General features: G+C 41.6%; 1 protein-coding gene across 3 annotated transcripts in view; it reads right to left on the bottom strand.

Annotated features, from left to right (window-relative positions):
* TMEM108 (transmembrane protein 108) overlaps positions 1–26,952 on the bottom strand; it is a 139,304-nt gene that overhangs the window by 63,231 nt on the left and 49,121 nt on the right. For all 3 annotated transcript variants that reach the window (XM_032183140.1, XM_032183144.1, XM_032183141.1), the window contains exon 2: positions 9,487–9,568. In XM_032183140.1, coding sequence (XP_032039031.1) covers positions 9,487–9,526 — 40 coding nt within the window. In that variant the 5' untranslated portion in view covers positions 9,527–9,568. The remainder of the gene's footprint in view (positions 1–9,486; positions 9,569–26,952) is intronic.

Raw genomic sequence — 26,952 nt, 5'->3', positions numbered from 1 at the left:
TGTGAATTCATTTGGATTCCCGTCTCATCCGCTGACATTTTGACAGGAGACACCTGAGGGTGCAGAGAACGTTCCCTGTAGGGGACAACCCTTTGAGGACTAAACACAGGATTATTCAACCAGAAAATTTAATTTTAAAAGATAAATACTAGGAGGCAGATTTCTTTTCTTCATTCATTTTTCACACTTTCTGTAATAATCCAAATACTTCTAAAAATAAAACCAGAAGGATCACATATCCAGTGCCTGTTAATAGAAAAATAATTGGCTTAAATGAGGCACATGCTCAAAAGCACAAAATAAATGGCCCAACAATTCTTTGGAGAGTTACTGTATTTTTAGCCATATGGTATTTCTTATTAATTGTTATAAATACTAAGAGCCAACTATATGCTCAGCACTGTACAACACCTCCACATACTGTCAAATCTTAACCCAAAATGCTTGCAGTTCAAAAGATTAAGACATGTAGGAACAAGGGATACTGAGAAATGTAGTGACAAAAACAACAGCCCAGGTGCTCCTCAGTATTAGACGGTGAATTAGTCCCAGCTCCTTGCAGCTGCATCTGGATCATCTCTCATCGGGGAATTACAAAATGGACTCTTTCTCCCCCACAGTCAGCAAATGGAAAGAAGGAAGAAAAAGGGAGCATATTTAGGGGCTTAACAACACACACCAGCTCTACAACATATTTTGGGCCTTTAGCGATTTATGATAATTGAAAGTAACCCTCAAGCTGTTCTTCTTTGTGTGATGAGGCTGCTCTGGAGCACAGCCAGCCCGGAGTCCAGAGCTGTATAAGCTCCCACGCTGAACTGTGCCATGCAGCTCTAGGTCACAGCACAGCCTGTGGAACAATGCTAAAAATTTTGATATAGCAGTGAAAAGCACTGTAGGAAAGACACGTTGCTCTGGTAGCAGTGAAGCACAGGCAGCTGGATGTTCTGGTTTGAGCTTGGTGCTACAGCATCCCCGCAGCTCTCCCTGCTGCCTATTTTATATGAGGCCACATGCAGGAGACGGTGACCTTCTCAGGGCTGTGAAGAACCACATGAAGTCACAAAATGGCATCATTATCTTCTCACAAGATAGAAGAATATTTTCTATCCTGGAAAACACCAATGAAGACAGGTGCCTTGTAATCCAGAGGAGAAGCTCAGTGGCCTGGAAGGTTAAGAGATGGTCCCAGTAATGATACAGACCAAGACGGGTGCCTCAGAACAACCTTTGATTTCTGAAACATTCCTGAAAAAAGAGTGCGTTAAGTCTATGTGCACTGCATACCTCTCACTCCAGGTTTTCTCTGGCTCTGTAAACTACAAGGAGAGAGGACCTTCGTTTTTCCTGCTGTAGCCCTTCCTTGGAAGATGTACACCAAGCACTCTTTGCCTTGTGATGCCTCCTGTCCAGCAGTCTCTAACTCGGAGGTCAGAGGATTTCTATCTGATTCCCTAGCAGCAACATCTATGCTTTGCGGCTACTCTGCTAGTAATAGTCCCAGTCATAAATGTCCCAAGGGTCAGGAAAGATGCACTGCAAATACACTCAGCCAAGGCCCAGGGTCCTGTTTCCCTCTCTTTTAGATGTTACCCTATCTTGCAAATGATCTCTCTCCCTAAGAGATTGCTCTGCTTGAAAAAAAGCCACCAGTGTCCACTCCTATTAAGCCACTGCAACTACTCCATTTCTGTGCATCCTCCTTGTCCACTCCTGGGAATCACTCGGCACTTTCTCCATCCCTAAGCACGAAGCCTTCTTTCCCTCTGTCTGGCAGAGCTGCCCCCGTCTCTCTCCAGTGCAGGCTTCATCCTCAATAACCGTCAGTGCACTTCTGTGCAGAGCAGGCTGTAATGTGATTAACTTTATGCTTCACAACCTCAGTCTAAGAAGTAGGTCCCGGGGTAGGGATTTGACATGAAGCTCTCAGGCACGTACAGGGCCTCGGTCAGAAAAACAGCTCTTCCTTCCTGAAATGGCAGAATAATACGGCTCTGACCTACACGAAATGGCCAATTGCTCGAAGGAAACAACGCTGCCAAACCTGAGCACTACTGAAGGGAAAGACATGAAACAGGAGATAATTGCTCCATTCTACCTCCAAGACAAGGCCAAAAGATCACAGGGTTTGCAACCATTTCTTTCTCTCGGTGTGCCGCGCTTTAAGGCTCTGAATTAACTCTCTCAATACAAACACGAGTGGTTTGCCTTGCAAGCATATACTTACCGTTGTCCATTTATCAGGTACTTGCATTGTTTGCTGTCTTCACTTTCTCTTCTCCCTGACATCTTAATTGTAGTGTCTGCATGTTAATTGTTAATGCCCTCAGCAATGAGAAGCTGTGATATTACAATGAATTCGCAGCCTCTACAGGAGAGAGTGCTATCTAATGCTTTAGCACACACTGCGAAACCATCGTTCTCCTTCTCATGGGATGCTACCTTCAAGAAGCAGTGCCTTTTTCAAATCATAAAGAATTAGAAACTTCATGCTAAAGAACTGAGAGATTCTCGTGGGCTGGCTGCAAGGGAATTCCTGCAGCAGCAGAGTCCTGGGACCTACAAAAAGGGCTTCTAAGCTGGTCAGAAATTGTGCTGTTTTCCACACAGTTTACACAAAAGCACTGTCAGTAATTTGCTACCACTGTAAATGTGCACTTGATTCAGTGTCCCTGTTTTAATTTTCCTTTGTAACTCTTGGTCTTGCAAAGCACTGATTATTATTCATCAGCTCTGAGGCAGAAGACGTGTCAGGCTCTGCACAGTATTACACAGTTTTGAAACAAAGTCTGCTCCCTTTCATTAGAAGAAAGGGGATCAGATTTTCCAAAGCATCTTGGCACTCCATGTCGAAGCGACATGCCTACTGCAATTCTTAAAGGCACCTGCAAGAGTTTCACACTTAACTGCCATTAAAATAAAAAGCAGATTAACGGCTGGTTAGTCTGCTTAGGTACTTAGGGAAACAAGTTGATTTCTCAACTGAGTTATTAAGCATTTGCTGATTTGGAAAACCCAGCCCCAAAATCTTGCCTTTGTCCCTGAGTATGACAGGAGCCAGGTCTCAAGTGAGAAGAGTAGCTTGGAGAACCACATAATCATCCCTGTACAGAAGAAAAGCTCAGTGGTGGGAAAGCTGGTAGAGCTATACAGCAGTGCTCTTTCCGCAAGTGTTTGTTGCAGGTGGAGTTTTGAAGTCTTTCACTGAGTTGAATGTGCCTAAATTTTGACATGAACTCAAGCTCTTTGTCGATCTACTGTGGAATTGGATAGGACATTTGTATACTTACTGTTTAGAGATGTGGTAATACCCATCACCTGAGGCCATACTGTTTGGATGACACTTGGTTTTATATATGCTTCTTATGCTTCTTCTAAATTATTTACAGTCTACAATGGACATACACAGGTGATCAACGCTAGCATAACCTCTACAGTTAGAACTTCCCTGTCAAAAAGTGCCGAGGGGTGGGTGTAGGGGGAAGCATTCAAAGGCTTTGCAAAAAGTTGAAGACATTTCTAACCTATAAGACTTCCAGACCCTAAAGTCAGCAGTATAAATCTCCCTGTATTACTGATAGCAGTACGACGTGTCCATGTGCCTGGCAGTTCACACATAAGGGAATATCAGATAGCAATGTTTATTAAGTATCTAACAGTTAGTCATTTTTCTGTCCTTGCAGGAACGCTGTCACAGGCACTGGATTATTCATGGACACTAGACAGCAGTGTGTGTGCTGCCATAAAAATCACTGTATGTCAAATTATTGGAACATGGTCCAACAGAGATTCAAGCGTATGGCTAGTGCTGCCATAGGAGCAGAGCTTGCTAAGAGCTCAATTTCCATATTTAACTGCATTTGCTGGGTTAGGGCTTGATTACATTGTCAGAAACATACCGATGTCTCCTAGGCACAAAGAGCAAGGAAAGAAGGCTTTGGTGAAGGAACAAAGTGTTCAACAGGATGTTTTTGGTTTATAATTCAACATAAAGCAAAGCTGGAGACATGGAAGCCAGGAAGAAAATCACAATCCTGCTAAAGGCAATGGGACTTTTGCCACTGAACTCAACAGGACCACTATTTCATGGTCACTAGGCTCCTGCCAGTGTATCAGAAACAATTCCTCCTCCACTTGACTTGATGCTGAGTCTCAGAGACACACACGTTATATTACACAAGCTGCTGAGTCTTTGTTCCTAAAGTTTAATTTCTGTTAGAGATGGATGAATAAACTTTTGAAAAAGAAAATAGGGAAGTCAAATTTTTACTCCCGTCTATTCACTTTCCCTCTAAAACCTCTCTCAAGGCTAGAGGCAAACAATATTGGATCTAAAATAAAAGATTAGACAGGCACACTGTGTTATAATGGGGATTGCTCCAGGTCCAAAACACAAATAATTCACAACACAGGATGGAGAGAATATTATGGATTAATTTTTGATCTATCAGATAATCTCTTTACCAAGAGTGAAAGGAATTTTAAAACCAAACCCTTGCAGCGTTTTCCAGTTTGGGTAAACAACCACATTTATGCAAATGTATTTAATATCTCGGTTTTCTAGCATAATGGTCATAGATGTTGTTACTAGGATGTCCCACTACCAGCCTGAATGCTTGACGCATACAAACACTGGGAAGTTATGCGTGTTCTCATTAATTTTCAAAAATCTACAGGGTTCTAACACAAACAGTGCCAGTATAAGCATATAAATGAAGGTACTTAATGCCAAGAACATAATCAGACTATCAAATGGTATGTGCGAAAGCATGAATTGCTTGTCTGCCAATAGAATGAGCAAACATAACAACCTCGCTGTCTGCTGGCTTTTTATTCCAAATTCAGTGTCAAGGACTTAAGCCATGACCTGAAATTCTATAGCCCCAGGCCTGCTCCATATTTTTCTCTGTTTCGCCAAATCTGCAAGAGCAGTGAAGGAGCTCTCACAATATTTTAGTTGCTCAGGAGGGTCCCTGTGCCCTAAATTTGTTTCTGCTCTTAGCAGAACAATGCAGAACATGCCCCCCACCCTGTCAAACTCTTTATTGAGCTTGTGCACTCTGTGAAATGCTCCTCAAACGTTATGTGTTTAAGGACACGACTGTTGATAGAACCAGCAAATTTAAAATAAATATTGCAGACTGCTCTTGGGAACAATCTCAGGTTTAGAATAACAAGAGCCATAGGATTCAAAGAGCTGTGCTTATCCAGCCAGTGAGCAGGGACATGTTCTCTTGTGCGTGTGCAGCAGAAATGTCACCAGAGGGCACATCAAGGACGCTGGAGCCTGTATCTGATAAGAAAATGTATATTCAATTAAACTTCTTTATAAGCTATGCCAGTTTGCTTTTAAAGCCCTCTTTAACAGAGAGCTCTGTTTTTCCAGGAAAGGATCACAGAAGGGAAATGGAAAGCAGCAGCTTCTTTCAAGAAGGCAAAGTTTCTGTTAAGAAACTGAAGCAACAATCTGGGACTGAACTGTGGGAAAAGCAGGCGTAGATTTCTTGCTTGCTGTGTGCTGCCTGGTGGGCAGCCTGTTACCAAGCCACGTGACTCACAAATACAAATGCTGCAACCCAGTGAGTATCCCAAAAAGCTTTGTACATGAAACACTGCATACCCAGAGGCTGTTTACCTTTCTAATTTTTAAGCAAAACAGATGGACTCTTTGCTAGATAACCACTCCCCCGCTGTTCTCTTTGCTGAAGCTATCACCTACCCGTCTAACAGAGCACACCGAAAATGGCAGTTTCTTTCCTTTCTGCAAGTTCCAAGAATGATTGAAAGAGACTCTCTCCCAACGTGCATCAAGCGATCCCGCTACCTTAAAGCATACGTCAGCCGTATGTTCCTATCACATGGATTAATTATACATGGCTCGTGCAAACTGAGAGAGCTCTGTCAAAGCAGGCAGGCTCATTTACGCTGAGGACACAGTACCCAGAATATCTATGGTTTGATGGGAGCTTTTCGAATCGTCTAGATGACCCCCGTCTCCCCTGAGAGATGTTTTTTTTCCATTAGGTGCTTCAGTGGCAGAGTGTCTCCAATCCTCCTGACCATCCTGTTCTAGCATTTCAGGGCCCTAACCTGCGACAGCATTTCGGCCTGATGTCTAATGACAAGTTCCCTGCTGCTTTATAAATCCATTTCTTCATGCCTTATCTACTACGGGCACAGAACAGGCTATTCCCCTGCTTCTGGCTATGGTCTTTTTTGTACTGTTGCCATGCCTCCCTGCTTGCTCACAAGCACCGGTGCATACCATCTTAGTGAAGCTACGTAATTATTCACAGCCACTACTCGGCAATAGAAACAGGATTTGGTGGGTGCTGGGTCCTATCAGAGGCAGTAGCCATTAGGGATAATGGTGCTCAGCACCTCACAGAAGCCACTGAGAACTGGGCGTTCTCTTAAACAGGAATTTAACAAACTCATGTAGCTTCTCAAATATTTATGGAAAGGGGGATGTGCCCCCGGAATAGTGTCAGACGTGCATGGAGCACCAGCTCGTGCTTACCCTTTCTACAGCGTGAATTTCACTGCAAGAGACTTAACAAAACGCACTCAGGCTGCCAGGAGGAAGGCGAGCTGCCTCCACAGCAAGAGGACACAAGATTTGTGACAGCGTGTGGTGTAAGGCACAGCCACTCTCTGCCATTTTTGCTCGGTTTGCTACTGAGAGCTGTGCGTCTGCACATGGGAGGCGCTTTCTGCTGATATTACCGGGCATCGTGCCAGGCCTCAATGATGAAAGAGTGATGCTGGGGAACGCACTAAGTGATAATGGCATGAAGAAACACTCAGACTGGCATTCATTTCCAGATGCTATGGTGACAGGTCCTCATACAGACGCCGGTGCTGTAAGTAAACAGAAAATAAAAGTCGCTCCATTTTTCAGGAAAATAAATGTCTGAAGAAGAAAGTCTCATACACAGCTCGCGTGCCAAGGGCTCTACCAGTTACCTTTCTCCACATTTTCCCTAGTTTATATGCAACTTGGATCCTCTCCGTGAGCAGTGCATGCATGGCAAATTATAATGTGCATGTTTTATTACAGAAAATGCAGACATATTGTGGCTCATGCTGTAGGGCTTAAATCATCACATTAGGTCTTTATAAAAAATGGAGATCGCTCAGCCTCATGGGAAAGGCATTTGCATCTTCATCATTACAGAGGCAACAAACTTCATCCATAAAGATGTGCCTAGAACAAATGGCAGCAAATTGTGGACACATGTTTTGCTTTAATTGGTCCTCATCAACTCTATCTAGCTAGTGACTTCAAAGAGCTCTCACTAAGAAACCCCTTCCAAAATTTTTGGTTTAATCTTTTTATGTTCTTTTTTAAACGTCTCGGAGATTTCAGATTAAATAGAATCTTTGAAGATACAGTTTGAAAGCAGCGCTTCTTTACAGTTCTATCACATGTTTAATTACTTATTCATAAATTATGAATGGCTAGAGGTAAAGCAGCATTGCCCAGAGCCCCTGTCCTGGGCCAAATGTGGTATTGCAATTTTTACAAAGTCTATCTCTTGACAACTGGGATCAGAGTCAAGCCAGCTACAACCATATTCAAAAGAGCAGCTGCTGCTAGTGCCATTTTCACATACTATTCTTGATCAGCATAAATGGATGGAATATGCTCTTTTTGGAAAGCACAGCAGAGGAATATGGATGGCAATAGACTGATTACATAACTCATCTGAAATTCACCAAACAGACAGATGCTACATTTAGTCTCTCAAATTCTGATTTAGAGATGGGCCTGATTCCTTAAAAAATACAGCTCACACTTCCTACCGGTGTATAAAACAGAAGAGTAAGCTTTTTCTTCTAGCCCCCAAACCAAGCAGTCCTCACAAGAATGAGGGTCCCACTGTCTCAGACTCTGCATAGACACACATCTGAATACAGTGCAAATGAACAGAGGTGGAAATGAATGCACAGAAGGGTGTAGCCACTGCTGGCCCAGTAGCACAGCTGGGACTCAACGAAGGTGTGACAAGTCTCATAGCAGTGCACCAGGTTTGGGATGAAACTACTTCTTCTTACCTGTCTTGCCTCTCCAGCTGATCACCGGTTGTACAAAATCCACCAACACTTTATTCAAGACATCCCAGTTTTTGATTCATAAGAGTACATACACAGGGCACCTCTCTCTGTAAACCTAAGCCTCAGTTAACCACTCATAACATACCACACAAGATGAAAATCCTGCTGCATCAGAGAGGCAGCACCACAGACCCAACTGTTGCAGTTGTAGGTAAGGAAGGAAGGTGTAGGACATCAGTGAATCAGGCCAAAACAAAACATATTCCTTTGACACTTTTCTTGATTTTTTTTTTTGGTAAATTAGAATAGCAAAAACAACCAGTCTAGCAAAACAAAAAAATCTCATGCTTTATACCCTGATGGCAATGAGTAAAAAAAAGTTATTAAATAGATTTTTGTAAGTCTATAAAATACTTGTTAGATTAATTTTCACATACACACCCCAAAAACACAATATTCCTTGCATTGTTCATCCTGTGAATATTAAGCATGTTTTTGTGGTTTCTGTCTAGCTTGGAACAGAAAAAGAGAAATCTATAAATAACTGCGTAATATAATACGCACATTGAAGTGAGCAGTTCTGCTGAAGAGGCAACATAAACTTTTAAAGAAAGATTCTTACTGTAAACTGGCAATTTCCTTTGCAAAACATACAATGAAGATAGTACAGTTATATTTTGTCTTTTCTCATTTTACTTACCTTCCAAAATTTTGAAGAAAAAGTTACAAATTATGATGTTTGCACTAAAAATATCAGTCGACAGAAATGTCTTAACAGCGTCAATATTATCTAACACCTAAAATCTTGCTTTATGCCTGTGGATAGGGCGAAGAGCCCTTATCTGCACAATCTAAATTTCACCTTTTTGGAAGTCTTTTTGCTGGACTTTCATATTGCATAAACTCTTCTGAAAGCAAAAACCCAGAAAAAATAATCCAGTAATCTCCGGAAGTGACACAGAATTTAGTCTGTGTGAGTCTGGGGCTCCTTTCCCATCACTCTCAGACCTTTTTGAAAGAACACCACCAGACGTTAGATGGATCCCATTTGTCCACAGCAAAATAGACAAAAACGATCATTACAAAAAAGTTGTTGCATTATTCCTTCCAACCATCATCCTCTGCTTCTACTTCTCATTCTCCTGAGGGTGTTTAGTTTCAAGGCACAGCAGATCACATTCACCCTTGTACAAGACTCTGTGGAATCACCTGATACTTTAATTTCTTTCTTTTTTTTTTTTTTTTATTACATCTCCAAACATCTCAATGAACAAGAGAATTTAACTTCTTCGTGGTTCCTCCAGGTAGATGACACAAGACACATGGTTATGTGCCTTTCTCAGTTGTGGCTAGCATAAATAATACTACCTTATTTATGAATTTGAATGATTTAATTCTTACAGGGAAAAAATATATATATTTACTTACTAAACAGTTGGCAATAGAGGACCTGTAAGCTTCTCTTCATGGTATCATGTGATCCTGCTGGTCTGCCAGTTTATTCATGATTCTGTCAAGGAAATCAAGAAAATAAAATGATTTGTGATTTACTACAAAATTCATGCTTATTATTGCACCTATTGATTACAAAGTAAGATGGAGCTTCACAGGAAAAATGTATTGATTAGCAAAAGGAAAATTTAGGGCTTTAGCCTTTTTAGCCATGCTTTCCAACAGCTTGGCAGTGAAGGGTATATCTAAAAACAAAGCTATCCCCTACAAAGGGTACAACTTCTTCACTGAAGAGCAAACATGAGATGCTGACACTGCCAGGCAGCTGTGCAGGGCCCACAGAGCTGGAGCCGGCTCCTGGAGTCTCCCTTCTTGCATCACTCCAGAAGTCCTCAGAGAATATTTTCAAATACTCGTCACAGGTGTTTTTCACCTCAGTTTTAAACATCAACCCCAGTCACACTGATGTTAATTATTCACATTTTGAGGAAAATAAATGCATAAATCAGAAGCGAGAAGCAAACACCACCGTGAGTAATGTCTCACTGAGGACCCAAAGACAGCACAGCATTTATGCTTTTCATTCTATAAAAAAGATTTGTTGGAGATTCATAACCAACTTGAAAGATAGGACACTGAGATTCCTCTTGTGAATATTAAACAGTGTGTTCTATCTTCTCAGTTTCAGTTCAACAATTTCTTCTTCCAAACTACTTGGGACGTTCCTGAGTCACTTTTACGTGCCCTCATAAAAATCTTTCAGAACTTACTTAAAATGCAGTCCTGAATATATAAGATAAAGAATCCAAACCAATGAGTAACACTTTGGAACTGAATAAATGCCGATCAGTTTGTGAAAACAGAACTGTATTTAACTATATTTTATGCAGAAGGCCTGTAAGGATTAACACTTTTCTTTCCTGTGCTCTGTAACAAAAGATGCTTGGGTTTAGTTAAGTTACTGGATACAGTAATTTGTGTACACAAATTTGGCTTCTCTCATGCTTTCTTTCCCATTTAAAAAGGGATCTTAAAACATTGGAGGAACTCGCAGAAATTTCAGTATTTGTAAGGTGTTTTCTTCTAACTGAAAGCAATCATCTGTGAATGAATTTATTACTCTTTAATCAGAATTACGCTCATAATGATGCTGGATCATGAAGACTTCCTGAAGGACCCCTGGTCTTCCCTTTCTCCTTGAGGTTTATCAAACAACAAGGCAAACACAGTAAAAGAAAAAAAAATGTCTTTATGCATAATCATATGCATTTCATATGGTCCATTACAGCACTTTGCAAAGACACGTAGAAAAAGCCTGGGCGTTTAGGGTTGCAATTTCAAATTCTCCACTTTTTATTGTATTTACGTGACTCCAGATTGTTCAGTGCTTGTAAATTCTGGTCTGACATACACTTACAGCCAGAGCCCTTGGGGATATGGAATCTATATTGTCAGTGGTTTATCTGGTTCTTACCCTTTTCTGCATATATTTTTATTAATACCTTAATGGTGAAAGCATGGTCAACACAGACTTTTTGTACAGTTCACACTGTGCTTGGTAACTGTGATGTGATGCACTATTTTGGGCTGTGAACCACAACTGATTCATATTTCCCTTCCATCTCCATGTTAATGCTGCCCGTAGTGTATAAAAGCATTTTACTTATAAATTCTGGTCTCGTGGTTAAAATAAATGGGATGCTGTTGAATATTTATTTATTTAGATGGAACTCCTAGGGTAATTTACCCTGTGCTAAGATGTAAGAATAAGTGCCTATATGGGGAAAGAAACAAAAATCAGCACCTGAAAACTTTCATGATGTTTTTCTGTTGTCTTCAGTTAGAAAATTTATCTTCTTGATTGTATGGCTACAAAAATCTACTTCGAGAACTCACTAAAACTGCATAAACCAAAATTGCCTTGAGTTTGCAACCTCTAAAATTTCTTCAAAGTTCTTGGCATGACTTAAGGTTAAACATAAAAGCGTGGAAAATAGTGCAAATAAATCCATATTTTTGAATATCTAATTTTTGTGTAAAAGAGATGCATGCAAAGCAAGGATTTAATTGATAGGTACTGTAAGATAAGATAGATTTAATGAGATTTACTTGTATGTTGGGAAGCCAAATCGCACCAGCAATGATTTTCCAAAGACAGGGTCTGAACATGGGATCTAACTGCCATGTCTTATTACTAATTATTCCTTACTCATCTCTTCCTTGTCACACACATGGTGGCTGGGCAGCGAATGGATTGAGAGCAGCCCTGAGGGTGCTGGTTGACGAGAAGCTCAACATGAGGCAGCAATGTGAGCTTGCAGCCCAGAAAGCCAACCATGTCCTGGGCTGCATCAAAAGCAGCGTGGCCAGCAAGTTGAGGGAGGTGATTGTCCCCTTCTGCTCTGCCCTTGTGAGCCCCCACCTGAAGCACTGCATTCAGCTCTGGGGCCTTCAGCACAAGAAGGACTTGGAGCTGTTGGAGTGAGTCCAGAGGAGGGCCATGAGGATGCTCAGAGGGCTGGAGCACCCCTCCTATGAAGACAGGCTGAGGGAGTTGGGGTTGTTCAGCCTGGAGAAGAGAGAGAGAGCCTGTGGAGACCTTGTAGCGGCCTTCCAGTGCCTAAAGGCGGCTACAGGAAAGCTGGAGGGGGCCTCGTTATCAGGGAGTGTAATGATAGGAAATGGTTTTTAAACTAAAAGAGGGGAGATTAAATTTAGATATTAGGGAGAAATTTCTTTACTCAGAGGATGGTGGGGCACCAGAACAGGCTGCCCAGAGAAGCTGTGGATGCCCCATCCCTGGTGGTGTTCAAGGCCAGGCTGGATGGGGCTTTGGGCAACCTGGGCTGGTGGGAGGTGTCCCTGCCCATGGCGGGGGCACTGGAACAAGGTGATTTTTAAGGTCCCTTCCAACACAAAGCATTCTGTGATTCTGTGATCTGTCACGAACAAGAGAGGTTACAAACTGAGTGTTATCTGGGGGGGCTCTGGTTCACCAACCCATGGTTTCTGAAGTAACTTAGGGAGCAGTTTTAGGCACTAACAGATTAGCAGAGCTATGCACACGCAGATGGCAAATGCAGACACACAGCCAGCTCCTGACCTTGCACAGATTAATATAAAACGAGAGTATTGCCACCTGTTTTAAATCAACTGTAATTAACAAGAAAAAAAAATATAAAGAGTGAGCAGGAACAAAAAATAGTACAGGAAAAAAATGCATTTGAAAAGTATGTGTTAAGCTTTAAAAATCTAAGAGCTATTCTGAGTAGATGAGTTTTCTGCTCATTCTAGCTTCGCTCTATTCTTTTAACACTTCCTCAAGTTTTCACAGGAGTACACTTTGCCAAAATATTCATTTTGAAACATATTTTGCTTCAATATTTGATGAGCCATTCTGACTATTTGAGGGAATTATGCATTACAAATATGTTGGATCTTTGATTAGGATCGAAAAAAATAAAGATTCTTAAACTTCATTTCCTAGATTCATAGTTATGTTTCTAACTACTTGGGTATATTCCCAATCACTCTGAAGACCCACTCGCTCTCCTCTAAAGATTAGAAAATAATAGTCTAATTAAAGCTTTTCCTTTCCTTTCCTTTCCTTTCCTTTCCTTTCCTTTCCTTTCCTTTCCTTTCCTTTCCTTCCGTTTCCTTCCCTTTCCTTTTTTTTCTAGACTGTAATGCATGTTGGTATATTTAGAAGTAATAAATCTAGTGCAAGTTTGTACACTCAAATTCATTTTAAGTTATAAAGACCCATCTTCAATAGCAAAATTGGTGGAAATTTGTAACCACTAAGGGTGTTACATGCCTAGTTTTAGATACCTGTGTTTGAAAACACCAGCTAATGTGGTGTTTGAATAGAGCTTACGTATTTTGCCCTTTTTAGTGCACAGTGTTTCACATATAGTTTATCCTAGGCATGATGATGAATAGATATGTGAAACCCCTACGGACAGCTAGCAATATTGTCTTTCACAGTAAGTGATCCCTTCAACGTCTCAGATAAATTAAAGAGGACAATGAAGACATAATGATGAATAGAAGACAAAAGAGTCCAAAAGAGCTGACAGCTCCCAGCCATTCATTATGTCTGATGAGAAAAAAAAATACCAGTGGTGCCTTAAATTAAAGAAGAAATGGAGGAAAACAGAAGACGAGTGTTGAGAGAAACCTAGCAGTCAATGGACAACCTTTTTTGCCTTTTGAGTCTGTCACACAGAAACCAATAGACTGAAACAAAGAAGATGAAAAACAGGTGATGGAAAGAGGAGATAGGTAAAAGACATATCAGTTGTAACCCATGAGGCACAAAAACTTTATTATTTTATTTCTGTCTTCTCAGCTATACTAATCCTGGTTTTGCAGAACATGAAAGAGGAAAACAAGACAGACCCAGTTACCTCCATCTTCAATTGGTGAATCCCCAAGGAAAGTCAACCTTGACCCTTTTAATATTGTCCTGTTCTTGAGGGCTCCACAAATCCTTACAAGAAGGCAACAGCAGAGGCTCCTGACTCAAAACTCATGGAGGTGTGATTTCCCCGTGAATGAAATGCCTCTTGCAAAGGGTACTTCCAACAGCAACCAGACGTCTCCCAGCAAAAAGGCCAGATCCTCTATTTTTCCACCTCTCTTCCTGATTGAAGTGCTCTTGTTGCATCACATGCTGAATTCAAAATTGCTTATCAAAGCCTGTGGTCCTGCCCATGAGGTGGGCTTTCATGGCCAATGGGAAAAGGCACAGGTTCTCACTCAATACTGGCTCAGGGCCAGATTCACACAGCTTTAATTCCACCACCAAGGTTTTCACCCTGTTTCCCACAGGTTAGCCACTCTGAGAGTATTCAAGCATGTCCCATAACAGGAAGCAGGTGTACTTTTCTCGACTACACAAGGCTCAAGTGTAGCTTTGTGTTTTCTTGTTTGTGTGATTTGTTTCTTAATTCAATGGCCTACTTCCACAATCCAGCTGTTATTTTGCAAAATTTATGTCCCTGAAACCTTCGGGGCATGCTAATAAAAAGATGATTAACTTGCTGCACTAAGATTCCTTGAAGCAAGAATTCTGTGTTCTTGTTCAGCATGTGCCACATTTTCCGCTGTGATTTATTTCCCGCTGCTTGGAACAGGCAAACCACAGTTACCATCTTTCTTCATAACATCCTGAGTGCAGCAACTTTGATATTTATGTCCCCTTTATACTTAGATCTTTAAGCACCCTTTGGAATGGATTCCTCTTTGCAGAGCCAAGAAAGAGCAATTCGCATCTACTTTCACAATTATCCTCTGAAGTGCACACCTTTTGCTTTCTTAAGGTCTCAAACAAACAAACAAACAAAAAAACAAACAAACCAACAAACAACACCAAAACCTCTTTTGCTTTGCAGGGCATCTATGATTCCCCCTGGGCATGTGCCTTGTTGTGGATATTCTGGTATTGGTGTTTGAACCCTTTAGCCACATGTTGAACCTGGGGCATGTCAATGAGAGGGAGAGGGAGAAAAGGCCTACGCTCTTTGTGTGCAGTGTCACAAAAATGGACAGGCATTGAAGGACCTCATGTCCCAGTGACCATGGCTAGGGGAAGAAGTTAGTATGGAAAGGCCAGGTAGCCCTGCTGTTGCCTTGGGCTGCCTAATGCCTTAGCATCTGTGGTAACATTACGAATGATCACTGGAACAGCCAAGGGCAAGCGTTGAAAGGGTAGGAAAAACTGAGAGGAAAAATACCAGAGTGTAAATGAAAGGTCATTTAATGTGAGATTTCCCGGCTTTGATGTGTGCTTGCCCTCCAGCAAACTTGAGCCCCATGACCTTTTTGGAAAAGTTGTGACAGACAGGGTTGCTCTCTGGGCTGATTATAACCGGGAAGGCCCAGAGAAGGTGATCAGAAGAACTACAAAACATTAGATACTGAATGTCCTTTACCCTCTGTCAGGTGTGCAAGGGACTTTAGTTCTTACTCTTTTCTTAATTATCTGCTGTTAGCAAACAGTTCTGAAAGCAGCTCCAGCGTGAGAGAAGTCTGACCTCCAGTTCTTCTGGTTGCTTCTTGCTCCCATGGGCGCTCAGACATGATGCTGTGTGTCTGTCCGTCCACTTGGAGAACGAGGAGCTAAGAGTAAGCCTCTCCTTTCCATCTCTCATCTCTGTGGAGCTCTGAGAAGAAGCTAACATATTTATAAGGATCAAGTTGACTTAGCGGCTATAAGGATCACTGGAATTTGGTCATTAATACACATTAGGAGTGGAGAGAAGGCGAATGTATGAATTTTATAACTTTCCTATGGTAGAGTGCGGATCCAGTAGCATTTATAAAGTAGAAGTTCCTTTGTTCTGTTTTCTCCTACACCATTACTTAAGCTACACTGCTTATTAGCTAGATATCATTTTGCTGCAGTGATACCGTACATAAACCTACTTTTCCACTATTGTCAATTAGTTCCAAATGAATTAACCATCTGTTTACTGTTACCAAGTTATGCATCAAGGTTGAAAGACACAGTCCCACAGGGCACTGTCAATTTTCTGCAACAGCCTAACACTAGATTGCGACACTGCAGTCATTTTAAGGAGCTACCGAATGCCATTAGATACTCTAATTTTACAACAAATGTCTTACTACAGAAGGCTTTCTGGGTGCCCATTTGTCTTCTGTTGCTTACAAAGGCAATTTTTTTCCAGTCATAATACCACAGTTGTATTTTCCAGGTGGAGGAAGTGACTTCTGCCACTTCGGTTACATGAAAATCTCTGTTATCTGACAGTAACCCAAGGCATAGGACACATAAGTGAACCATATAAGCCTTTTTCAAGAAAGAACACACATGTAAGGATAGGCTTTGTGAATTTACTTCCACTGGAAAACTAATAATGATATGTCAAGGTCTAGCTACATAAATATTTCCCTTATAGCTCTTTCTTTGCAGTTACCAATGGCCATCTGGAACTTTGATGCTGAAATTTTATGGCACAGCTTGAAACAGGCTATTTTTGCTAACTGTTTGAAGGAAAAAAGTCCAACTACTCTGAGTTTGGGGAAGGAGCATCTTTCATGTTGCAACTTAAAAAAAAAAAAAAAAAGTGAAACAACTGGGTCAAGAAAGTTGGACCAAAATAGTCTTTAGTGAAAAGAACCTTTCACCGTCTCACTGTCCACTTGGAAAGACTTTTTTTTTCCCCCCTAATGAAATATGATAGATTTAAGTCTAAGCAGTGTAAGTTTTCATTTTTTTTTTCTTTATGGATCTTCTGGGACCCAAAACAATACGTACTTTAATATAATTTCAAGTTCATGACAAAAATTTCACTTGGCGGTACTGTGCCTAGGAAGCACCCAGCAGTGTAAACTGTCTGCTCTTTGACATGAAAACTTTATAATCACCGCAAGCTCTCCTGCTGGAAGACTTTCTTGGCACATATGGCTACCCAGCCTAGCATCTCCTAAGATGCCCCCTGCAACTGTTTTAGATACCTCTGTAACTTCTAGGAAAATCAGGAAAGAAAGAAGCTGAATTTTCTTTGACAATCATAGCAGGTAACAAACACAGAAACCAGCTCCATTTCCACATGGCTCTTGTGACACTGTGCTTTCCCAGGAGGATCTTCCACAACATCTCACCTGCCTCAGGGTGCCCACAATGTGGATGTCACCATCTGATTTACTCACCCGAACTCTCTCTGTAGGTAGCAGGCTCCTCTAAAGCCTGGCTCCCATGACCTGTTTTAAATGCCTGTGTAGGAATGAGGAGACCCAACCCTTTTAACAGGGCTGTTTCTCTCATATGAAGGCTGAAGACCCACCTTTAATTTCAGCTGATGACACTGAAAATGAGGATGCCAACAGCTGTACAAAGGGGTCCCACCAAGTGGTCTCTCCAGCTGCAGGTTTATGGGGTTAATTCCTCTGCAGCTGTGTTAAACTGGTCCCTTGTTCCTATGCTGTAGGATACACAATGAAAAAGACTTAGTATAAGGAACAAGTGAGCCAACAGCTCTCTAAATTGGAGAGTAGGAGAAAGGTGTACCTTTGTGAAGCAGCTGAAATCAGGCTTTTCACGTTATTCTGCTTGATTGAACGCAAATATTTCAAGCAGAGAAAGGAAGAAGAGCAAGAGAAGATGTTTTCTATCTTTCATAATGTAGCACTGTATTCCAGAGATTGGTTGATTGGCTTAAATGTTCAGGAATGGAAATCATCAACTGTAAACAAAGAGAAGTATGCATGCTCTGCATGTCAGAAATCTAGGCCAAAATACCCGTTTCAGAAAGATGCTTCAGCATTTAACGATGTAAGCAGGTGCCTTGCTATCAAAACCACCTGTACTGTAGCACTGCAAACACTGGTCTTACACTGGCCCTAGATGACTTTCAAGAAAATCTGCAGTAGAGATGGGAACAGCTCTGTCTAACATTTTAACTGCATGATCAACCTTCCCTCTAGCAAGCAATGCAATTATCCAGCTAAACAAATAACCCTTAACAAATCACCACAAAGGAGGCTCAATATTCTGCATCACCGTTAACTGATTTACAGCGAACTGAAGATGCAAGCTAAAGCAGGGAAGGACCTATAATTGTTTGTACAAAAATCTCATGGACTGGGCTTTGGCTTTGAAGACTTCAATTGTAAACAGGGTTCCTTTTACCAGCATTCACCAATACACTGTAAAGACTGAGAGGGTGGGATAGAGAAGAGGAAAGAGGTCGAGATAGACTAATTAAGTTTTGGCCCATCTCTACTGACCCAATGTAGGATAAGTATAGATGAGGCCAGCCCCAAACCCATTAATTCTGCTTTGTCTCCAAACTTACCAGCTGGTCCACATCTACAAAGCACAGAGGAAATAATCACCAGTGAGGAATACCAATGCAATCCTCTTTCTGACTCCATCAGCTCCTGAATCCAGTCCACAAAAACAACATCTTTTGGCAAACTGAAGTTGGGTAAGGAACAAGAGCTTTGACTCAGGTCCGAGAGTCCCATCAGCAGATGCTAGATGTGGCCCATTCTATCGTAACAAACACGATCACACAGTTAAGGAGAATATAAACACCTCAGCTGCCAAAAGTTTAAGTAAAAAGTAACACATTCATTATTGCAATTGTAATTTTGAATTGTACGTTTATGTTTGGGTTTGTATGTAGATAGCAGATGATGACTGTTTTCTGCTTCTTTCCTTATTCCCTTATTTATACTCGCATGCCTCTCCAGTGACAAGGGGAAACAAAAAAGGACAGAAAGAAATGAATAAACACATACATGGCATTTTGTCTTTTTTTTTTTTTTCAGTGAAAAGAAAATCATACTAAATTTTCAATCAAAATACATGTTTAAAAATAATAATATTTCCATCTCGGTTTTGGATGGAATGTTTTGAACCAGTTCTAATCACAACGTGTAAGTGTGGCATAAGGATCTAATTTCACACCGACAAGCTATAATAGACATATACAAGTACCTAAGATTGAAAGAAACATTTTATTACATGTGGGAAAAAAAATGGTAGGAAAGCATAACTGCCTTTTGAATTCTTAACAATCCATTCTCAAAAGTGCAATACTATATTTAATAGTAATATGCACTGTTGGTTAAATAACATGGGGCATAGATTCCTAACAAAAACAACACAGTCTGTAATGATACTTTACTAAAAATATCAGTACATAAACAAAGATGAAAGGTACATTTTTGAAGATCCCTGTGTGTGTTTTGCCAGATCCTTTTGCCCCCATGATGTAGTGTTAGTTCTGGGGCAATTCCAACTGCAATGTTTGCTAGCTTCCTATGAGCTGCTATTTTAGACCACACATTAATCTTGGAATAATGTCCATCACTTCAAATCTGCCTGAAGTAGCTTCTTGTATGAAATTATAATAACTCATGCTCTAAGAACAGAGATAGCCTTGGCAGATTGGGATGGATGGATGCATAAATGCAGGTACACAGTCATACGCCATGGAAAGTCAGATGATGTCTTGACCTACGTCTGCCTGGTTAAACCTCCTTTTAAGAGAGCTATTTACTACCTCTCCTATAATCAGACATTCAATATGGTAAGAAGAGAAGGGAGATAAAGTGAGCTCTGAAATATGACTGCTCTGCTTTGGAGGGCTGATCAGCATACACCAGCAAGTAGAAGAGTACACTAGCTTAGACTTGACATTTCATCTCAGAGTTTATTATGACTGTGTCTAGTTCAAGGGACACCATTTATTTATCCTCAACTTTCAGCCCCCGGGTTTGATGTCAAAGGAAGAAGTGGCCTCAGAAAGAATAGGGGACTACCACTCGGTGACCCAGACATAAATAGCAACACCCTTTATATAAGAATATTTTGCACACCATTTTGACACAGAATAAAATGAAAATTCGCCAGGGCAGCAAACAGAAATACAGCCCCATAAAAATTTAGGTTTGGAGGGAGGCGGCAGGAAATAGGCTCGTGGTAATTTCCAAGTTATTCGTTCTTGTCTAGGCAAGGTTATTGTGGTGCATTTCATTTGAGAATGGCTGTAGTCCTGCCTGGTTCAATAGGAAGAGTTTCCAAGAAAACTAAATGTCAGAGCGGCGCGGCTTATTGGTTTTGCTCAATGTAAATTCACTTTTTATGCAACTCTGAATAATAATGCCCTGCTCTGTGTCAACATGATGAATTAACTTCTGTGGCTTTGGAGGCGGGGGGAGTGAAGGAAAGAGAAGGAGAGATAGGGGAGCTTCCAGTGCTAACCTGGCACCGATAATGGCACTGTCTGAGATTTAGCTCTACATGACAGGTCTGGAGCTTTAAAGAGGATTTAGCACGCTGATGACTGTGGCTTATTTTCTTCCCCATTGCTTTATGCGGCTAGCAAGACTGCTACTGGCTGAACAGCTCATTTTCCCTCCTTCACTAGGCTGAACACTGGCACAGACAGACGTGCAGGTAAGCCAGAAGGAAATAGAAAAGAATGTGGGAAATCTCAACCAGCAGCATCTGAAACCATGTCATGCTGTCAAGTGAGATTATGTTCAGATGCACAATTTATTTTAATAGCCTAGTGAAAACTCTCATTTACTGTCCAGAAATGTGATGTTCTCCCTCAGGCAAAATCCACTGACCCTAAGGGGAGCTTTGCTTCAATACAGACCCCAGCACCTGGTCCAGGAGTTGTAAAGCAGTGCAGATGAAAACCACTGTTTGAAGAAGGATGGTTTGGTTTGGTTTGGTTTTCTTATAGAGGTAAGAAACAGCACGGGCAGGAAAAGAATAAGAATCCCGGTGACTGCACATTTGATAGGCAGATTTAATAAATAAACATCTGGCTGAATGATTCACCTCATCTAGAATGTAATGAGGACAGTTTCAGGTGTGTAAGATATTCTTTTCCTACATCATAACTACGATGGGCTAAGCCATGTTCTCAGCTGCCAAAGGTCAACCCAGAGTAATTCCAGTGACTTACCTTGTCATAATATGATGTGATTAAACTGGACTTTGAATGTGAAAATGGAATGATCAAGGAGAAAGGGGGAGAATGGCCTTTATCTTCCTTCCCCTCTGTTTTCCTACTAAAGAAAATTATCCCAGGGAAACAGACTGCCTTTTCCACGCCACACCTGACTTCACCTTTGCTTTGTTTCTATAGACTGTAAAAAGGCTGGGGGAAATGCGCTGCCTCTTCTGGGTGCAATTAAATTCTGAGCTGCGAGTTCATCCCTGCAGGAATGGAAGACGGGAGGTGTCCAGCTAGGAGTCTGTTGTACAGCACAGATCCACCCGCACCCCATAGCAGCTCCCACAACTGAGCCCAGGGATGCAGTGAAGAATCCTTTTCAAACAAAACTGCGGCTTCTCTTGCTTCGGGAGCCCCGGCACCAGCGTTACCATTACCATGGCAGCTAGAGAAGACAGGAATCAATAAGAAGCAGCGAGAGCCCTTTTGGTACAGCCATCCCTGCAGAGCACAAGTTGGCACTGGCTCCGGCCTGTACACACAGGGACAGTCTAAATAATAAACTTGCACACTCGTTTTTTTATTTGTCCACAGTAATCCGGCCTCATTAAGCGTAAGAACAGGCGTTCAATGAGTCAAGGTCACGCCAAGAAGGAACCTGCTGTTTGCTGCATCTCTGCCTCGCCATTAGTGGCGGTGGACAGCCCAAAGAGAGGGAGGTAATGGCTTGGAGAGCCATTCTGTTGTGCTTCAGGCTGCTAAAAGCTGCCCTGGGGAACTGCACTCCCTACCTCAGCATGCAGTGCCAAAAAGACACAAACACCAAACTCCGTGCTGGTGGTCATTAATTGCATCCTCCTCGTTTGCTAAGAGCAGAGCACAAAACACCTGCACTCTCATCCGCGCGAGTGTGGAGCAATTCCTGCTGCGATGGAGTCCGCCAAAGCCCACTCCAGAACAAAGGAAGTGCAATCAAACGCTGCTTCTGTGAAACTGGGGCACAAACATCTCAAGTTGGGCATCTAAATGAAACATCCCTTCTTAACATTGTGTTTCTGTGCCTCATTTTTCCCTGGTGCAGAGCGCCATTTCACCTCCTCAGTACCTTGTGAAGATAAATTCATTAATGTTTGCAAAGTACTCAGATGCCGCAATAATGAGAGCCGCAGAAGTGCTCCCCAGGAAATTAATAACTCTGGCTTCAAACCTGGATGTGAATGATGTACAGTTATGGGAGGAAGGGGTGGCATAATGAACTACTAAGATAAAATAAAATATTGATTCATCTGAGCAGTGTTGACTGAAATCTTCCCTCATTTAAGACAGTTTTGCTTTGCACCCTTAAGGGGCTTCTCAGTGTAACTTTCACAGTTTTAAAAAAGGAAATCGAGGGAAAAAAAGACTCCAGCTTAGGAACAGTATCATACAACTGCATGGACAGCCACACAATCCTCTGGAGAACTGGGATCTTTAGCTCCTTGACCCTTTCATGTGCTGTCCTTTATGTGGGACAGGCACAAAGGAGAGGGAGGGGAGTGAGGAACACTCAGCTGTGGAAATCCTGTTTTCTATTTCAAGTGCTAGGGGGGATTAAGTCTAATGATGACAGGCTCCTCCCCTGATCTTGCCTTACCTGATCTCTTCTGCCCGAGCCCTGCCATCCTCCCTTTCCCCTGCATAGTGTCACCATCCTTTCTTCCCACTCCCACCCATTCCTCCTCAGCGCCTGTCTTGCTGTTTTATTTCCACATATTCGTCTCTCTGCCCACTGCCAGTTCCTCCTACACATGAACTGGATCCCAGCCCTGCCCTTTCTCTCATTTCTCTACCTGAGTCAACCACCTGGATCCTGGGCACAACCTTCGCATCCCTGCTCTGCTGACAAAATCCTAGGAGAGCTGAGCTGCACAACTTAAAAAATAAATAAATACATCGCATGTGAACAAGGGCTTCTTGGACCAGAATGCAGACTGATCTGGGAAAATTCCACTGAAATGCAAAAACCTTTAACCTTGAGTGCCCTCAGTAAGTCCCTCTAGGTTTTGTCCTGCATCCATCTCTCTTCCTGACAAATTTCCTGATCTGTGATGAGGAAGGCCCACAAAATATTGGAAGATACCATAACTTCATGAAATACGATTTTTTTCCTCTGGATCTTTATTCTTTTAGAAACTACTTTTACTAAAATGAAAAAAAAAAAATACAGAAATTGCAACAGAGATTTTCTGTATTGGAAAATTTCACTTTGAATGGTACCAAAAAGGTTTTACTGAGAGAAGTATTTGGCAATCTTTACCAGACTGAAGGTCAACACAGTCCTTCTCTGTGCTGTTCTGCATTCAGGAAGACTCTAACCCACCAAATAGCATCAGGAATTTGAATCCTTTCACAGAAGCAAACAAACCATCAAACAGGGGAAGTCCTGTAGAGAGCTGAGTCTGATTCCTCACATAATCCCCTCCAAATCATGCAAGAGAAACTTCTGGTTTGTCTGTACCAAACATGCAGAGGTGTATTATGATTTACAGAAGGTATCACTGCAGACTTCACTTTCAATGAAAATTGGAAGATGTGAATGCAAACCTTTAGCTGAAAAAAATATTTAAAGGAATTAAGTGAAATAAACTCAATAACTTATCGAATACTTTTGCAACAAATGCATTAATTGTATGCAAACTGAATTAAGTCTTTTATTAGCATGTAATTGGAGGAAATATTAATACATTATTTTAATTTGAAAAAATCACAAGTTAGAAGCTCAGAAACAGAAAGCTGCATAATTGCAACTTTAACATTAAGACTTTATTGTAAAAATGAATGTATGTAATGAACTCAGAAAAATAGAAATATAAGCTTCTGATCCTTTCCTTGTTTCCTGTACATCTGCATTGGAGTTCGCCTATTGTTATTCAACTAGCTAATCATCAGCTTTTGTTTGATGTGATTGTGTTTTTACTCAGAGAGGCTAATCTGTGAAGACATCTGTTATTTGATAGATAATAGGCCACTGCAAGTCTCAAAGCCCTGCAAGGCATTTCTGAAGAAGGAGAAGTAGATGCATCTGCTCCCACCAGGTAGGACTAGAACCGACAGTACTGTGACACAGCACAACAAAAGTCTTTCCCTTGCTTTTCACCAAAATGCTGAAGTGAACAGGCAGTGATACAAATAAAGAGCAATTCTGGTATAGCTTGTTTGGGCTGGGAGAGAAAGTGACTTTCTATAAATTATCTAAGTTTTCAGAAGAAAACAGAACATCTCACACCAAAGAACAGGGGGAGTTGTCTCAATGGTCACAACCAACTGGGTCTATAAGGCAGGCACGGTCACAGAAAGCAGCAGCCCACTGAATCTGGTGTTCTGCTGTTGGTAAAAGTTAACAGTAGGCATTCTGAGGACACTGCAAATGCTTTATAATTCACTTAGAAAGAAAATCTCGTGCTGCAGCTCCCTGACTTATCCATACAGCTCAGTTCTCTACACGTCCCACTGAAAATATGCTACCTCTGCATTATCCGTGACTCAATCACAACCCTGAATAATCCTTCTCATTATGAATTTGGGAAAAAACAGGCCGTATCTTCATCTTCAGACTGCCCAAGTAACCTAGCACACAGGAGCCACATTCTGCAAGCCCCCATTCCTTACATCTCCATCACTCTGTCAGTCTGTCCTATCATGCTGCGAACGAGACCCGCATTTTCAGATTTATCTTACCTAGGGTTTGCAGGATTTTTCTGACACCTTACTTCTAAAGAAAGCTGACCATGTAACTAGGATTAACATGTCAGTAGAAGGACGATGTGTATTTGTGTACTTAGACTATATATAGGTTCTTTGTATAGAGAATTTGGAATGGCATTAGCCACAAACTGCAAATTTAAGGAGTTAGTTGATTTCTTATTCCAGCTTCAACTACTTATGTATTCTGAAGAATTACCTAAACAGGAGTTAAATTTTTTTTTGGCTTGGTTTTCACTGCCTCAGCTCACAGGTCGAGAGTACTGCAGAGACAGCAGAGCTGATGCAGTGTTGCCACATTCTTTGGTGACTCATTTGCAGAGATGCAAACTGGAAGCGTGATGTGCGATGCTGACACTTTCTGCTGGTGCATATGACTGAGAGTGGTTCGGCTTCATCAGTTAGATATGTTTCCCATCCCATTTTTTTAAGGTCTCAGATATTTTCCTGCCGTTCTTGGATGAGAAAACAGGCTTTCAACTCTTTTCTCAGAGAAATAAGGATGCACCCTGTGGTTTGGTGGTTCAGTTATACACCTGGGATAGCTAGTTATCCACAAGCTAGCTAAATTCTCTACCCATCACTCTGCTGAGCGCTCTAACATATGGATTCCTTCAGTGCCCTGCTAGAGCTATTCCATTTTGTATAAATAATTAACACGTCAAAACAGCAAGGGCTTGAGCCCAAGTCCCCTGCCTGTAACGTGAGTGCCCAGTCCAGTAGGCGACAGTGCCAATTTCTCTGACACTCTCTGCCTAATGACCCCTGAATTATTCATTTGAGGCAGAACAGTTCTAGCAGGAGCAACAGAGAGAAACAGACTGACTCTAGTCTATAATTTGGGTGAAAAGAATAAACCTCTACACAGCTTTAAAGCTCAGGTAGTTATTTCCTCCCTCTGTGTCTTGACTCAGTGAAATATCCACAACCATTAATGTTCTGAGACCTCTGGACAACATTAAACTGAGATGATCTGTTCAAAAATCCTGCACATTTTGTCCGGGACATTAAGCACAGGCCCTGGATGCAAAGTAGTTGAGCTAATTGAAGGTTTTTTTGCGAGGACAATAGCTGGTCTACAGAAAGAGAGAGGAGAGACAGCTGCTGGAGATGACAGGCAGGTGCCTCCAAGGCCTGTGTGTTTGGTGAGATGATTCCAGTCAACGCCACGGCACGCTCTGCCCTTGCACTTGCAGCATAAGAGCCTCCCAAACGGATGTGGAGTCCCAGTTTCACCCCGTGCATGGCAGGGTTTCAAACAGCTTAAAGGTTTGGGAACCACAAAAACTGGATAGCGTCTACAAATAAACCTAGATAGCATCTACAAATAAAGAAGCATCCCTGCAAGGAGCCAAGAGCTTGCGATTCCAGGCATGACAGACACACTCGAAACATCTGTGTTACATCTACGCGGTCTTTTGCAGATAAGGGCGAACATTCTGCCAAAGATGAGAGTCAGCTGAAGGCAAAAGAAGGCAAAAGCCACACAGTGTGATGCCATGCTCCAGGGAATAAATCCTTTTTTTTTTTTTTTCATCAGAGCTTATTGGATCAAGCATAGCTAAGACCACTACGTGGTTTCCCGTTCAAAGTTGTGGTTTTGAGGCAGCCAGAAGCAAAGTGGACTCCGATGGGTCTGCAAAAGGCCATCAAGGGACAATCAATATGCAGGAGTTCCTACCCCAGGTAAAGGAGATATCTCTGTAAAATATGAAGTAACAGACCTGTGTGGAAAAAGATCCTGGGAGAAAAGTGTTGTGCATTTATGTCACGAAATGCTCCACAGATGAAGAAGGAAATACTGGAAATGAAATAACAACATAAAAGATCAACAGGAACAGCATGCAATACAGCACATCACACGAAAGTTTTTAAGCAAAGCCGCAAATATTTTTTACTTCAACAATGGATTTCCTCTCTGTTAATGCAGGAACCAAGTGCACTAATTCTTGTTTCACAGAACACCGGGGTGTCTGGAGGAATTATTATCCAGCTTAGCAGTGCAGTTGAGGCAAGGCTTATCTCCCCTTAGTTTAGCTACATAAAAATTTGGAATCTCATTTGAGCTCATTGCATAAGCTCTTTTTTAATCAATGCAAAAAGATGGGGCATCCTGGGTGAGAACTGATCCTGTCTTAACACAGTTGGGATGAAGCCCTGTCTTAAAATAGGCTGGCTCACTATCTGCAGGTGCCCATCCCAGCACGACCATTAAATGGAGGTCTAGGTGCCTTGCCCTAAATGAACGGGCCTTTTT

The sequence above is a fragment of the Aythya fuligula genome, chromosome 2 (genome assembly GCF_009819795.1).
Source record: "Aythya fuligula isolate bAytFul2 chromosome 2, bAytFul2.pri, whole genome shotgun sequence".
In the NCBI taxonomy this organism is placed as follows: Eukaryota; Metazoa; Chordata; class Aves; order Anseriformes; family Anatidae; genus Aythya; species Aythya fuligula.
This window is presented reverse-complemented; position numbering and strand designations above follow the sequence as displayed.